The sequence below is a fragment of the Salvelinus fontinalis genome, chromosome 28 (genome assembly GCF_029448725.1).
Source record: "Salvelinus fontinalis isolate EN_2023a chromosome 28, ASM2944872v1, whole genome shotgun sequence".
Taxonomy (NCBI): domain Eukaryota; kingdom Metazoa; phylum Chordata; class Actinopteri; order Salmoniformes; family Salmonidae; genus Salvelinus; species Salvelinus fontinalis.
In genome coordinates this window covers 18,273,859-18,289,228 of record NC_074692.1, presented here as the reverse complement: position 1 = coordinate 18,289,228, position 15,370 = coordinate 18,273,859, and the positions used below count along the sequence as shown (strand labels likewise).

General features: G+C 41.7%; 1 protein-coding gene across 1 annotated transcript; it reads right to left on the bottom strand.

Moving 5' to 3' along the window:
- Window positions 1-970: 970 nt before the first annotated feature.
- Window positions 971-2,806, bottom strand: LOC129825818 (interferon-inducible GTPase 5-like). The gene is given in 2 exon segments (XM_055885956.1): window positions 971-2,070; window positions 2,190-2,806. Coding segments are annotated over 2 exon segments (1,191 nt in total). The 5' UTR covers window positions 2,755-2,806; the 3' UTR covers window positions 971-1,444.
- Between the last annotated feature and the right edge of the window lie 12,564 nt (window positions 2,807-15,370).

The window sequence follows — 15,370 nt, the reverse complement described above, 5'->3', positions numbered from 1 at the left end:
GAGCTCCGACAGCTTCTTTCCAGTGGTGAAGTGTACCCTCTCATAAAGCACCTACAGGGTGTGGGAGAAAGGTTTACAGTAGGAGAAGTGAATATGATCATCTAGTCAAATCTACCGTTGGAGAGACAACTTCAATGTTATTTATTCATATGTAGGGTTTAAGTTAATGTGGTTTACTTAGAAAAGTAAATAGACAATAAAACCAACCCGAAAAGGACTGAAGGGAAATAATTAACAGTGGAGTGACATCATCCAGTAAGTGGAACTATTGTTCATTGAGTGGGATGTTATAGATCGAGAGCTGTTTTTGTACTTGATAAGGTTCTGTCAGTGCAGCTAACTGCTTGCAAGGAATCTGCATCCAGACCAAAGCACCGCTGGTATGATGTCAGAGTATCCATCAACAACATTATACACATGGCTCAACCATAGATTGCAGAGAAACGTCCTATAAAACCCGTACCAGCAACCTCTTATCTACTCTATGAGCACCATCTATTATAGGAGCTGGTTTACAACACAATGTGAATCTGTGGTCAGTTAAATGGTTTTATCAGAAACTGCATTCAGTCAGGCACATGAGCAATTTCTTTTTATAAGGCTCATGTTGTAAAACCCTCTATTTAGAGTCTACAGATCTATAATATGTCATGTGCATTACTGAACCTCGTGTTTTATTTAGAGTTCACTTCTACTGATTCAGAGGGGTTGGGCTAAATGCGGAGGAGACATTTCAGTTGTACAACTGACTAGGTATTCCTTTCATTACCATCTACTGCCTTTAATGACCAACACTAAAACTGTTGACCAGCTAAATAGTACCATCTGGCGGTCTGCTCATGAACTGCAATATTGCACTAGTTAGTATGGGAAAGTGAAGCGTGACGGTTTTAGATAAAGATTCATGCGATTCAGAAGAGAACACATAGGAAACTGGTCAATAATTTATTCTCATGTAGAACATATGTACTGAATGAGTAACATTGGGTAAAACCACAATTTATATATAGACAATTAACACTGGTTCATTCTAAACTAGGATTATTTTCAAATCCACTTTCTAGAGGGAGTAATGTTCAAATATCATGCAATTGTTTCAAAGCACATCCAATTTGGTTCTATAAAGACTAGGAATAGATTATACTGAAGTTAAATTGTAAAAGCAGGTGTATTTTCTGGGAATATGCATTTTCAGAGTAATTTACTACGAGTAAAAAGCTGTAGATCCCAATATGAATTTCCCATCTAATGCAGTAAGGTTATACTGTGCTAACCTATATTGAAACTATTGCGACCTTACTTTTCCATTGATCAATTACATTTGAACATTTATTTTCAAACTGCATAATTTAATTATCTACTTTTCAGCATTTCCTTGTTTGAAGACAGTGTTCAAGAAAGAATGCAAACACAGATATGGATTGCAATTCAATCTGGAACATTCTCACTCATTGGCCATCAGTGCCTTCATCAGAACATTGTGTGCATCATCAGCCAGCTCATTCAGACACTTCGTCAACATGTAGTAGGTTGTACCAAAGGAAATCCCTGCTGCAGCAATGCTGCCGAAAATAGGAATGTTACTGAACAGATACTCAACCAACATTACCCCTGCTAGAACTGCACTTTGAAGCAACTTGACAACCACATCTTTGCTTATTTCTTTGTTCAGAGGTGACTTGAGGACTGCTTTCAGCTCCTCCACCGGCACATTCATTCTGTTAGCAAGGCTCTGCAGGGACTCATCATCAAGACCAAAAGAGTTATAGTACTTCTTGATCTCAATTACCAAGATGCTTACATCTACAGCAAAGGAAAGGCCTGGGATAGGTATTGCTGCCACAGAGCCAGATACTAAAGCTAGTCTCCATATGTTGGTTTTGAAAGCCTCCTTCTTCCTCTGGTTGATTTTCAGGGTTATATTAGGGATGGACAACAGTAGTACATGCCTCTTGTGGTCAGGAAGCTCTTTCTCCATTGTCTCCTCAAGATCATGGAAATCGTAGTGACCAAGGTCAAAACTGGAGATGAGAAAGACCTTAGGAGAGCCCAGACCCTGATCCTCAAGCCCTGAGGAGCAAAACAAAGTAAAGTCAAATACAACCCCATTAACTACAATATGAAAAAACAAATTCCTTTCTTTTAGTAATGGAGTACATTTACATCATGTACATAGTGTGTAAACAAACCTTTGATGCAGTTTTGTCTGATTGTTTCCAGTGTCTTATCCTGGTCAAAAGTCTAATTTCTCCCCTCAGCCCTCATGTCGTTATCAATCTTGGAGCGAACAAAGTAGAACTTCTTCTTCATCTTTTGGATCTCCTTGGCCAGAGTAATGTCATTGGCTCTGAATCGCTCTGATGAGACTATGATGAAGAAATCAAAACGATCGAATTCAACTTTCTGAAGGTACTCTTCTGGTTTGAAGTTAGCGGTGCCAATACCAGGGAGATCCCAAACTATCATATTTGGGTATTTTGGGTGGGGGTAAGCCTTTACCTCCTCGGTGGTTTCCACCGGACCAGTTGGAGCAGCGCCGTCATCATTATTCTTCATGCCTCTGAACGCATTGACAAAGGTAGATTTACCGGAGCCTGTCTCTCCTGTGACAGCAATATTCAGCTCCACATTATTAATCTCCTTCAAATAGTCTTGAATCTTGACTGCAGCTGTGGTCACGCTGTTGTTCTTCAATGCTTCTTCAATCTCTCTTTGTACTGCTGAAACTTCATCAATATCCTCCATGGCAATCATATTTTAAATAAATGCAAGTGAATGAACGTATCTATCTTTTACAATGGCGAGACTAGTATGAACAGGATATAATGACAGTCTTTGACCACACCCACCCATAACTGGCAGCAGCATTGTAAGATACCGTATCTTAACTGTCTACTTTGTACGTCACGGTATGGGACCAAGGATAACGACCTGTTCTCTACATCTGGAAATGTTTATGAACGTTCACACTGAGCAGATTGAATACCTACAAGGTATGGCTGTAATTATGGCCACTTGGGTCAATTCCATTTCACTCTGTTCAAGGGACATTGTATTCAAACAGCACAAATTGTGTTAAAAAATAAGTGAAATATGGTCCTCTTTGTTTTACAGGTGAGGTGTTAAAAGTCCATGTTGAAGTATACAACTCGATGCGCACTATAACCTCAGTTTTACCAGAAAGAAAACCAGAGCTTCTTTAAGCATAATAGGAAATTCTACACTGATGACATTGTATAAGGCCCAGTGCAATCAAATACATGATTTTCCTTTGATATAACCACAAAATGAGGTTGGAAATAATACCATGCAATTATGAATATGATAAAGCCCGTTTTGTGTAAGAGCTGTTTGCCTGCCTGGTGACAAATGCTAATTATGTTGTCTCCTCCCCACTCAGACCACTCCCAGATAGTCCTCGCAAAAATATTTCTACAAGCACTTACATATGACTTGACAGAGAAATTGATAAGATTGTGGGAGCTGTTTTGTTAGATTTCAGTGCGGCTTTTGACATTATCAATCCTAGTCTGCTAAATCTCATTTTACATAGGTATTCAGACACTTTGCCATGAGACTGGAAATTGAGCTCAGGGGCATTCTGTTTCCATGAATCATCCTTGAGATGATTCTATACCTTGATTTGAGTCCACCTGTGGTAAATTCAATTGATTGGACATGATTCGGAAAGGCACACACCAGTCTATATAAGGTCCCATAGTTGACAGTGCATGTCAGCAAAAACCAAGCCATGTGGTCGAAGGAATTGTCCGTAGAGCGCCAAGACAGGATTGTGTTGAGGCACATTCCTGCAGCATTAAAGGTCACCAAGAACACAGTGGCCTCCATTCTTAAAGGAAGACGTTTTGGAACCACGAAGACACTTCCTAGACCTGGCCACCCGGCCAAACTGCGCAATCCGGGGAGAAGGGCCTTGGTCAACACAAATCATAATACATCGTCTTTGTAGGTGTCTCGGCTGGTGGAGGTTTGTCATGTGAAGGACATTGAAGTGGATGTGACCGCTAACCTGCAGGAGAGGCTCACCCACTGGGGTGACGGACCTCCTGTCACGCATCTCCAAGCTTGTGTTTGTCAAACCATGAGACAACCCGAAAATCGGTATTCTCAAAAAATTGTCTGTAGCATCAGAATGGACTGAGTGGAAGCTCCGGACTGAGGGGCAGCTCCGGACTGGAGGGCAGCTCATGACTGGAGGGCAGCTCATGACTGGAGGGCAGCTCATGACTGGAGGGCAGCTCATGACTGGAGGGCAGCTCATGACTGGCGGGCAGCTCATGACTGGAGGACAGCTCATGACTGGAGGGCAGCTCATGACTGGAGGGCAGCTCATGACTGGAGGGCAGCTCATGACTGGCGGGCAGCTCATGACTGGCGGGCAGCTCATGACTGGAAGGCAGCTCATGACTGGCAGGCAGCTCATGACTGGATGGTTTGACTCAGAATGGTTTGGCCTACAAACTATTATCTGTGGAAAGATGAGACACATTGGTCTTGCTCTACGACCCCCACAAGCATCTTGGGACTTGTCTGCAGTCAGTACAGCCGATCTGCCAACTTCCGTCTTTAACATCCGAACAGTTTGGGCTACACACTAAAATGTGAAAAGGTGAGACTCTAACGAACACGTACACTACCATTCAAAAGTTTGGGGTCACTTAGAAATGTTCTTGTTTTGAAAGAAATGCTAATTTTTTGTCCATTAAAATAACATAAAATTGATCAGAAACACAGCGTAGACATTGTTAATGTTGTAAATGACTATTGTAGTTGGACGCTGTGTGCTACTCCCTTCACAGAACAGCGCAAACTGGCTCTAACCAGAATAGAAAGAGGAGTGGGAGGCCCCGGTGCCTTATTGACCAGTCTGAGATATGGCTTTTTCTTTGCAACTCTGCCAAGAAGGCCAGCATCCCAGAGTCGCCTCTTCACTGTTGCGGGTACTATAATTATAATAATTGTTATATATATTCTTGTAATACTTAAAGGGATATTGAAATGTAAAATCAAATATATATATGATGCTTGGTATGACGTCCTAAAAACAGTTTCTACATATCTTCTTACTAAACCATCTTTGATATAGCAGTGTCCACAGCTGCATTGACATGGAGATGGGAACAGACTGAGGTTCCCATCAAAACCACTGGATGGCGATAAATCATTGGCGTTCATGAGGTAAACTTTGGTCAAAATGACTTCCTTGTACAATAGCTGGTGGAGAAATGTAGGATTAATGACAGAGAATGTCAGTGTATGGGTTAGACTTAGTCCTGAAATACAAAATATCTATGTAAAGTGTTCTGATTTCCTCTGTCAGATGTGACATTTGTTGACTTTGGTGAATTTTACATCAGTCCAGACCAGGGTTATGCACAGACCTTTCTGGGTGCAGCTGCTCCAAACGATTGTGATTTTCAATGCTCTTAAATCCTTAAATATTATTTATCATCCTTTAACTGATATATGGATCCTGGCTAGTGGCTTGTGTGGATATTTTAGTATTCGGTGGTTAGCTAAGGTTTAGACTACCTGTGTTGCTGCTGCCCAGACACACATGTGCAACTCCCGACTGAAGCAGCTCCTCTCTATTTCTTTCTGCCTCTCTCTGCCAACCAGACCGAATATTGATGATGTATATCCAGTGCTACTCAAATGATATACTGTTGAGGCAGTACTGTTGATATTTAAATGTGTTTCACATTATGGCCATTCTGGTGATGGACTGGGTCACAATGGATTTGGCTAGGATCTGACCAGTGCCTAATCCTATTTGCCTGAGCAATTTGTCCCTATCAGGCTTTTGACTCTGCCTCTTCATGTTTTTCCACTGTGGTCATTATTCATTTCTGTCACTGTTTCACAGGTATGGAACTGAAGCACATAGGGGCTGCCTTTGTTCAGGAAATGGAATGAAATTCAATGCAAAGAAATTGCTGCATACAGCGCATTATACACTGAGTGTACAAAATACTAATATTGAGTTGCACCCCCTTTTGTCCTCCCAACAGCCTCAATTCATCGGGGCGTGGACTCTACAAGGTGTTGAAAGTATTCCACAGGAATGCTGGCCCCTGTTGACTCCAATGCTTCCCACAGTTGTGTCAAGTTGGCTGGATGTCCTTTGGGTGGTGAACCATTATTGATACACACAGGAAACTGTTGAGTGTGAAAAACCCAGCAGCGGTGCAGTTCTTGACACACTCAAAAGTAGTAGGTGCGCCTGGCACGTACCACCATACCCCGTTCAAAGACACTTAAATATTTTGTCTTTCCCATTACCCCTTTGAATGGCACACATACACAATCCATGTCTCTTTTGTCTCATGGCTTATTAAAAATAAGGGAAGAGAAAGGCTCCTAGTTTCCACTGGTGTTTTGTGCTGACTCTTCCTGGACCCAGCCTTAGCAGGCTGTCCTGAATCCCTCTCTGACTCCATAAGTAAATGCAGCCTAATGAAAAGAAAATCACTGGGAGATTACGGCTAATTAAAATTCCATTACCCATGTTAACCTACACTACTGGTCAAAAGTTTTTGAACACCTAGTCATTCAATGGTTTTTCTTAATTTTTTACTATTTCCTACATTGTAGAATAATCGTGAATACATCAAAACTATGAAATAAAACATGGAATCATGCAGTAATCAAAAAAGTGTTAAAAAACATCTAAATATACTTTACATTTGAGATTATTCAAATAGCCAGCCTTTGCCATGATGACAGCTTTGCACACTCTTGGCATTCTCTGTCAGCTTCATGAGGTATTCACCTGGAATGCATTTCAATTAGCAGGTGTGCCTTCTTAAAAGTTAATTTGTGGAATTCCTTTCCTTCTTAATGCATTTGAGCCAATCAGTTGTGCTGTGACTAGGTAGGGGTGGTATACAAAAGATAGCCCTATTTGGTAAAACCAAGTCCATATTATGACAAGAACAACTCAAATAAGCAAAGAGAAATGACAGTCCATCATTACTTTAAGACATGAATGTCAGTCAGTATGGAACATTCGAAGAACTTTGAAAGTTTCTTCACATCTCGACATCAATTGTTCATAGGAGACTGTGTGAATCAGGCCTTCATGGTCAAATTGCTGCAACAACAAAAAAACACTACCAAAGAACACCAATAAGAATAAGATACATAATTGGGCCAAGAAACATGAGCAATGGAAATTTGTTCTTTGGTCTGGAGTCCAAATTGGAGATTTTTGGTTCCAACCACGTGTCTTTGTGAGATGCGGTGTTGGTGAACGCATGATCTCCGCATGTGTATTTCCCACCTTAAAGAATGGAGGAGGAGGTGTTATGGTGTAGGGGTGCTTTGCTGGTGACACTGTCTGTGATTTATTTATAATTCAAGGCACACTTAACCAGCATGGTTACCACAGCATTCTGTACCGATACGCCATCCCATCTGGTTTGAGCTTAGTGGGACTATCATTTGTTTTTCAGCAGGACAATGACCCAACACACCTCCAGGATGTGTAAGGGATATTTTACAAAGAAAGAGAGTGATGAAGTGCTGTATCAGATGACCTAGCCTCTACAAGTGCCCGGCCTCAACCAAATTGAGATGGTTTGGGATGAATCGGACTGCAGAGTGAAGGTCTGAAGCAGCCAACAAATGCTCAGCATATGTGGGAAATCCTTCAGGACTTTTGGAAGAGCATTCCAGGTGAAGCTGGTTGAGAGAATGCCAAGAGTGTGCAAAGCTGTCATCAAGGCAAAGGTTGGCTATTTGAAGAATTTCAAATATAAAATATATTTATATACACCTTTTTTAGTTACTACATGATTCCATATGTATTATTTCATAGTTTTGATGTCTTCACTATTATTCTACAATGTAGAAAGTAGTAAAAATAAAGGAAAACCCTTGAACCCTTGGTGTTCTTAAACTTTGACCGGTAGTGTGTGTCCTCGAGTTCAGCTGGCCCTTTGCCACCTTGGACTCAACCCTCACACTTTAATTCTCCCTGCTGGAGAATAGTGATCCTCATCCTCTGTGTGTCAGAGTAGTACAGAGAGGAGGCTGGAATAATAGACAGAGGGGAGATCTAGTGGGAAAGTGGGCAAAGATTATCTTTGCATTATTCTACACTACCTTTCAGGACAAGGGAAGGGAAGTGGTTGTGGTCTTTTGGAGCTGGTGCAACCAAGTACCACTTTGTCTTGAAGTGGTGTTAACTGTACTGAAAGCATGTGTGTGTTTGTGCGTGTACATGCGTTCGTGTGCGTGGCATGCGTGTGGTATTTGGCATGGGATGAGGGTGTGTGTGACACTATACGAAATGCTTCACAAGTATAAATCCATGAGAATGGGTGATGAAACAGGAAACTGTCAGCTAATCTCCTTTCCCACACACCATTTTGGAGATTGGGAATGTGTATACTTTTATAAAGGTCGAAACTGTGTCAATGTTGGTCTCTTTCCCATGGCCCATGCTTTAGAGATGCAATATGCCATGAGGTGTAATATGAGGCTTGATACACCCTGATTGATTCTCACTGTGAGTATTATGAATGGGAATGATGTAGAAGCTCAATGATGTAAAACAGATAACAACTATGTGTGAACAAAAGGTAAGCTCCTAAATGACCCAGGTGGAATCAAGTGGAATAGTCAACTACATCTAACATGTTTTCAATATTTTTATTAACAAAATAAAAAACCCTCAATTCTGAGAGTGTGTCCGACAAACACAACCTCTCTACATCCATCAATGCAGCCAGCTTATCATGCTCCACGGGATATCTTTAAATGGAAAATGAGGATGATATCTATGGAAAAGATATCCAAGAACAAGGAGTGAAGAACAAGAAGGAGTGAGTTTCCTGTTTCCATTTGAAGATCAAACAGAATGACTCCACTGAGGATTACAAGGAGCTGTATTTACTCCCGCCTCTGATAAAGAAATTAAGAAATGTTTTTTTGTTTTTACAGTGAATCAGTCCCAAGTAGGGTTGTAATTTACGAAAATCACTGGAATCTTCTGTAATTTTTGTAATTAACAGTTAATCTATGGTAATTTGAAAAAAAGCATCTACATCAACGGTGAAAATATTGTTTATTAACTCTTCAACTCTTCCAACTTTTGACAAATTGCCATATTGACATAGTAAAACCTATAAAAGTGTATTTCATGCTGAAAGCCTCAAAAACACCAATGGTATTCACTAAGTTGCCCGTTTATATTTAGGATAATATTTTACAGCTTTGTCATTCAATTTGTTATTTTAAAATGATCTTCTATGATTTTGTATAGATTTTCGATGTGATAACGCCACACAGAGAGCCAGAGTAATGCTGTGTTCATAACCAAGTTGGAAGGTGGTAATTACCATTTGTGAAGTTGTAAAAAGCAGTTGGATGTATTCAGGTGCTGTGAACATGTTGAGAAACGCCTATTGGGTAATGGCCAGCAAGCTCCTTCAACCATAAACTAAAAGTTCAGCTATCATGCTGGTAATCAAATTATAGTGGTCAAAAAACATTAATAGATTGCTTTTTATAAACAATGTTTTGTTGTAACATTTAACTGCCAAAAAAAGCTGTTATTGAGGTAATTTCCTTAGTAGGTGACGTCAGAGGTCAGCATGTGGGACAAGTCGAAGCTCAGAGAGGATAGACAAGTTTCCCACTATTAATTACCAGTTGTAGGGACACGGTCTATAAAAAAGTGGTCAGATGAAGCAGGTGCTAAATTACAGAACTGTTTTGCTAGCACAGACTGGAATATGTTCCGGGATTCTTCCGATGGCATTGAGGAGTACACCACCTCAGTTACTGGCTTTATCAGTAAGTGCATCGAGGACGTCGTCACCGCAGTGACTGTACGTACATACCCCAACCAGAAGCCGTGGATTACAGGCAACATTCGCACTGAGCTAAAGGGTAGAGCTGCCACTTTCAAGGTGAAGGACTCTAACCCGGAAGCTTATAAGAAATCCTGCTATGCCCTCCGAAGAACCATCAAACAGGCAAAGGGCCAATACAGGACTAAGATCGAATCATACTACACCGGCTCCGACACTCGTCGGATATGGCAGAGCCTGCAAACTATTACAGACTACAAAGGGAAGCACAGCCGCGAGCTGCCCAGTGACACAAGCTTACCAGACGAGCTAAATAACTTCCATGCTCACTTCGAGGCAAGCAACACTGAGGCATGCATGAGAGAATCAGCTGCTCCGGACGACTGTGTGATCACGCTCTCCGTAGCCGACGTGAGTAAGACCGTTAAACAGGTCAACATTCACAAGGCCGCTGGGCCAAACGGATTACCAGGATGTGTGCTCCAGGCATGTGCTGACCAACTGGCAGGAGTCTTCACTGACCGATTGAGTCTGTAATACCAACTTGTTTCAAGCAGACCACCATAGTCCCTGTGCCCAAGAGCACTATGGTAACCTGCCTGAATTGTAGCCATGAAGTGCTTTGAAAGGCTGGTCATGGCTCACATCAACACCATTATCCCAGAAACCTTAGACCGACTCCAATTTGCATACTGCTCAAACAGATCCACAGATGATGCAATCTCTATTGCCCTCCACACTGCCCTTTCCCACCTGGACAAAAGGAACACCTACGCTAGAATGCTATTCATTGACTACAACTCAGTGTTCAACACCATAGTGCCATCAAAGCTCATCACTAAGCTAAGGATCCTGGGACTAAACTCCTCCCTCTGCAACTGGATCCTGAACTTCCTGACAGGCCGCACCAGGTGGTGAGGTTAGGTAGCAACACATCTGCCACGCTGATCCTCAACACTGGAGCCACTCAGGGGTGCGTGCTCTGTCCCCTCCTGTACTCCCTGTTCACCCACGACTGCATGGCCTCCAACACCATCATTACGTTTGCAGACGACACAACAGTGGTAGGCCTGATAAACAGACAACGACGAGACAGCCTATAGGGAGGAGGTCAGAGACCTGGCAGGGAGGTGCCAGAATAACAACCTATCCCACAACATAATCAAGACAAAGGAGTTGATTGTGGACTACAGGAAAAGGAGGACCGAGCATGCCCCCATTCTCATCGACAGGCCTGTAGTGGAGCAGGTTGAGAGCTTCAAGTTCCTTGGTGTCAACATCACCAACAAACTAGAATGGTCCAAACACACCAAGACAGTAGTGAAGAGGGCACGACCAAACCTATTCCCCCTCAGGAGACTGAAAAGATTTGTCATGGGTCCTCAGATCCTCAAAAGGTTCTACAGCTGCAACATCAAGAGCCTCCTGCCTGGTTGCATCACTGCCTCGTACCGCAACTCGTTGGCCTCCGATCGCAAGGCACTACAAAGGGTAATGCGTATGGCCCAGTACATCACTGGGGCTAAACTGCCTGCCATCCAAGACCTCTACACCAGGCAGTGTCAGAGGAAGGCCCTAAAAATGGTCAATAACCCCAGCCACCCCAGTCTAGGTCCAAAAGGCTTCTCAAAAGCTTTTACCCCCAAGGCATAATACTCCTGAAAAGGTAATCAAATGGCTACCTGGACTATTTTTACTGTGTCCCGGGCACCCCCCCCAACCCCCTGCCAACCCCTCTTTTATGCAGCTGCTACTCTCTGTTTATCATCTATGCATAGTCCCTTTAACTATACATCCATGTACATATTACCTCAATTAGCCAGACTAACCGGTGCCCCCACACATTGTACCGGTACCACCTATATATAGCCTCGCTACTGATATTTTCACTGTCATTTTACTGTTTGTTTTTCATTTCTTTACTCTTATATTGTTTATCTAATACCTATTTTTTACTTAAAAATTGCACTGTTTGTAAGGGCTTGTAAGTAAACATTTCATTGTAAGGTCTACACCTGTTGTATTTGGCGCACGTGACAAATACACTTTGATTTGATTTAGGGGCATTCAAGTGGATTTTCCCCAACATTATGTGTTGAATACAACTTTCACACTTGCTTATGAGCGCAGTAGTTACACATTCTGGTAGTTTACTGGTAAACTTCCAAAGTTTCCAGTAATATACCCTCCCTTTGCAAACCTAGTCCCAAGTGAAACAGAGATGAAATCCCTCCTCTAATAGTTGTTTCATAAGTGGTTTGGTCTCATCTACCTCTGAGGTCCTCTATGTTGTTACACCAGAGGAAAATGTACTCTGATGCTACCTCAGACTCCAACAATAGTACTTGACTAAAGAGGCAAACTAGATATGTGAAAGATATCCAGTCACTCTTAGAGAACAGTGGTAATGATATATTGTAATTATTAAAGAACATTGTGTTTCCACATATAGCCTTCATCGGGATGCTTGTTGTTACACCAAAACACTTCCCAGACTCCCCCACAGATTCCCATGTAACCAACCCCACAACAAAGCCCTCCACAATACAAGACAGTGGGTGATTGTGAAAGTGTGTGGGGTGTTTAATTTGTCTGCTTCTCGATACAGAACATTCCGTTTATTATGACCGGAACAGTCTGAGCATAGCAGACAGTAGTAAACAAATAAAATATCTACTATTATGTGTTCTTTATTCAGCATGGGAAACTTGAACATATTTGTTGATTTAGATTTGAAAACACAATATAGCTATTGTCTCTCTCTCTATATATAGATATATCCTTCATTTAATTCCCCCCTAATTTTATTGAATGAATTGTCAGTTTATGATGAAGTCTCTTAATAAATTGTTCACATGTTGCTCTTTAATTTGGTCCTATTGAGCTGTAGCTAAGAAAAGACAACAAACAACTGAATTATGAGTGCATGATTATCGGTTTTACTGGAGTGCTTAACATTTTGGCAGGTGTTAAATATCTATGATTTACCAATGTAATTTGTTAGCATGTTCATTTGACATTCACTGTAAACAAGCTAAGGCTCTGTACGTCTAATTGGCTGGCTGAGAAAAATCCTGCAAAAGCTTCATGTCTATTTGGTTTTCAACTTAACTCTATCCTTTCTTGATAAAGTTGTGATTCTTTTAGATTTAGGAAGGTCCAAGCAGGAACGCAACCTGGACGCCAGTACATTCTGATGGGTACACCCCAAAAAGACATTACCAATAGACAATTATTCTAATGCATATCTGTGGCTGGTATGGTTTCAGACAACAATGTCTCTTGTATTTGATAGACAGAGTGTTAGCTGTGGGAAGAGAGGGGAAGAGATGTAATCACACTTCACATGATGTCTGTATATGTTGAGAATTAAATGTTCACCATATTTAAACATGAATCAGAAACCCCCCTTCCAATTCCTTGGGAAGTAAAGACTGGGTAAAGATGTCAATTCAACGTCTATTCCATGTTAGTTCATCGTAATTTCATTGAAATGACGTGGAAACATTGATTCAACCAGTGTGTGCCAAGTGGGTAGTTATTGCAAAATAGCATACTACATAAGTGACCCGTTTCAGGAAACTAGGCTAATGTCGCGGGTCACTACTTCACTAGAAAGCCATTTGAACGTAAACTTTAAAAAAAAATCTAAATGCATTTTTTTGGGCTGAAATGCCTTCTCGAACATGTGAACTTTCATGTCCCTTAATAGCAAACACGTATGGCATCTGTAAATACAAATACAATTGTTAAAATGATGAGCCTAGTTGGTTTAGCCACAGAAAAAGTGAGCAACCTTACTGCTAGCGATGATTGGCTGAGATAATGAGTGGGCTGGACATGCTGAGAGATGAGTTTGGATTGGTGTGCCATATAGCACGCTTCTGTCTATTTGAGCTGGTCAGTATGTCTAGGTAATCCTGTCTAACAAAGATTTTTTTTTGTATGTATCGCGTATTAAACTGCATAAGTGTTCCTCTCCACTTTCTGGAGGACCCGAGTTTTGAAATCAGTGGAATTCAAGTGTGATAGCTTAGGAGATGGAGAAAACATCGGTCTCCGGATGACATCTTCAAACTAAGGGCAACCATGGCAACCGACAGCAGACATGTCCATTCATGATGTATACGGGTAAGATAGTCTAGCTAGCTACGTTTTCAGATATTACACATTTCTAATTTTGACATAAAGTGGTTTAATTCCAAGTTAAAGTGTACTGTTAGCTAGCAAACTTTAGCTGGCTGGCTTGCTAGCTAGCTAACATTACGTGTATGATCTTATTATTCGTATCTCAGAGCCATTTGCTAGCTAACATTGGCCCTAGCTGGTTAGCTAACAGCAGATTCATGCAGGGTAGTAACGTCATGAGTTGGCATTATGGTTCACTGTTTAACTAGCCATTTAGCTACATGTCTTAACAAAATACTTTCATCTGAGTGTGCCAGAGTGTAGTATAACTGATACATTAACGAATGCTTAACACCCGTTGAATATGGCCGGTGTCAGTAAACGTCGGCAAAAAAGAGTAATTAAATTGCTGCCAGAAACACAGTTACAGTTACAGGAAAACAGCCTAACCAGCTGTGCTAGGGCAAGTAAAATGGTCAGAGTGAGGTGTTCTCTCATTTGTTTCTGGAAGTAGCTAGCAAGCTAGCCAATGTTAGCCTGTTAGCTTGTTTGCTTGACAGCCGTTGTGAGGTCAGAGCGTTTGGATCAACCCTACTCATCGGCCAGAACGTCCAGTGTGCGCTCTGAACGCTCCGAGAGCAAAACAGTCTGAATTTACGAACAGATAATCTGACAGCACAGTTGCAGTCACCAAAGTTCTGGATAACATAACAGCCAGACGAGCTCTGCTTGGGCGAGTAATGTTCAGTGAGCTGTTCTCTCCAGAGTCCTTTGAAGCCCCCTCCCACTGTTCAATGACCATCCCCTGGTATTTTCTACAAGGAATCTGCCTAAAAAAAAAGTTTCTCACAAGTGGGCGTGACACCTACTCCCATTGCCTGCTGCTTGGATTTTACCTGGTGATCTGTTCATCATCCTCCCTGGCCTGTCTCCCCCTGTCTGGTACAGGTACCCCCGCCACACTCCCCCCTCTCTCCCAAACTTTTGCTTGCCTGGTGCGAGTGACTCTGAACTTACAATGGCTAGCCCCAAGTCGTATACTGTTTTCGTGTGCTTTATGCTATTTCCCTCATGACTCCTGCATGCTTTGTTGACTTTGAACTTGCTTGTTTACCCAACCAATGGACAGACTATGTTTGTTCCCACACTCGGGACTCTCTCTATTGGTTACACTCTTGGCTTCCCATCCTATTCTAACTACCTCTCGCCGGCTTTGTATTCATGTTACCTGATGAAATTGCTGTACAATGTGATCTTGTTGCCATTTAATGCATATTCAAATGTCATAAATCAACACTTCAGAGCTCTCCCTGCTCTCTGCTGTGCTCTGATTATATTACTGCTGATGATATCTGGTAATGTGCATGTACACCCTGGTCCACCTACTGTTGCTAGCCCCAATT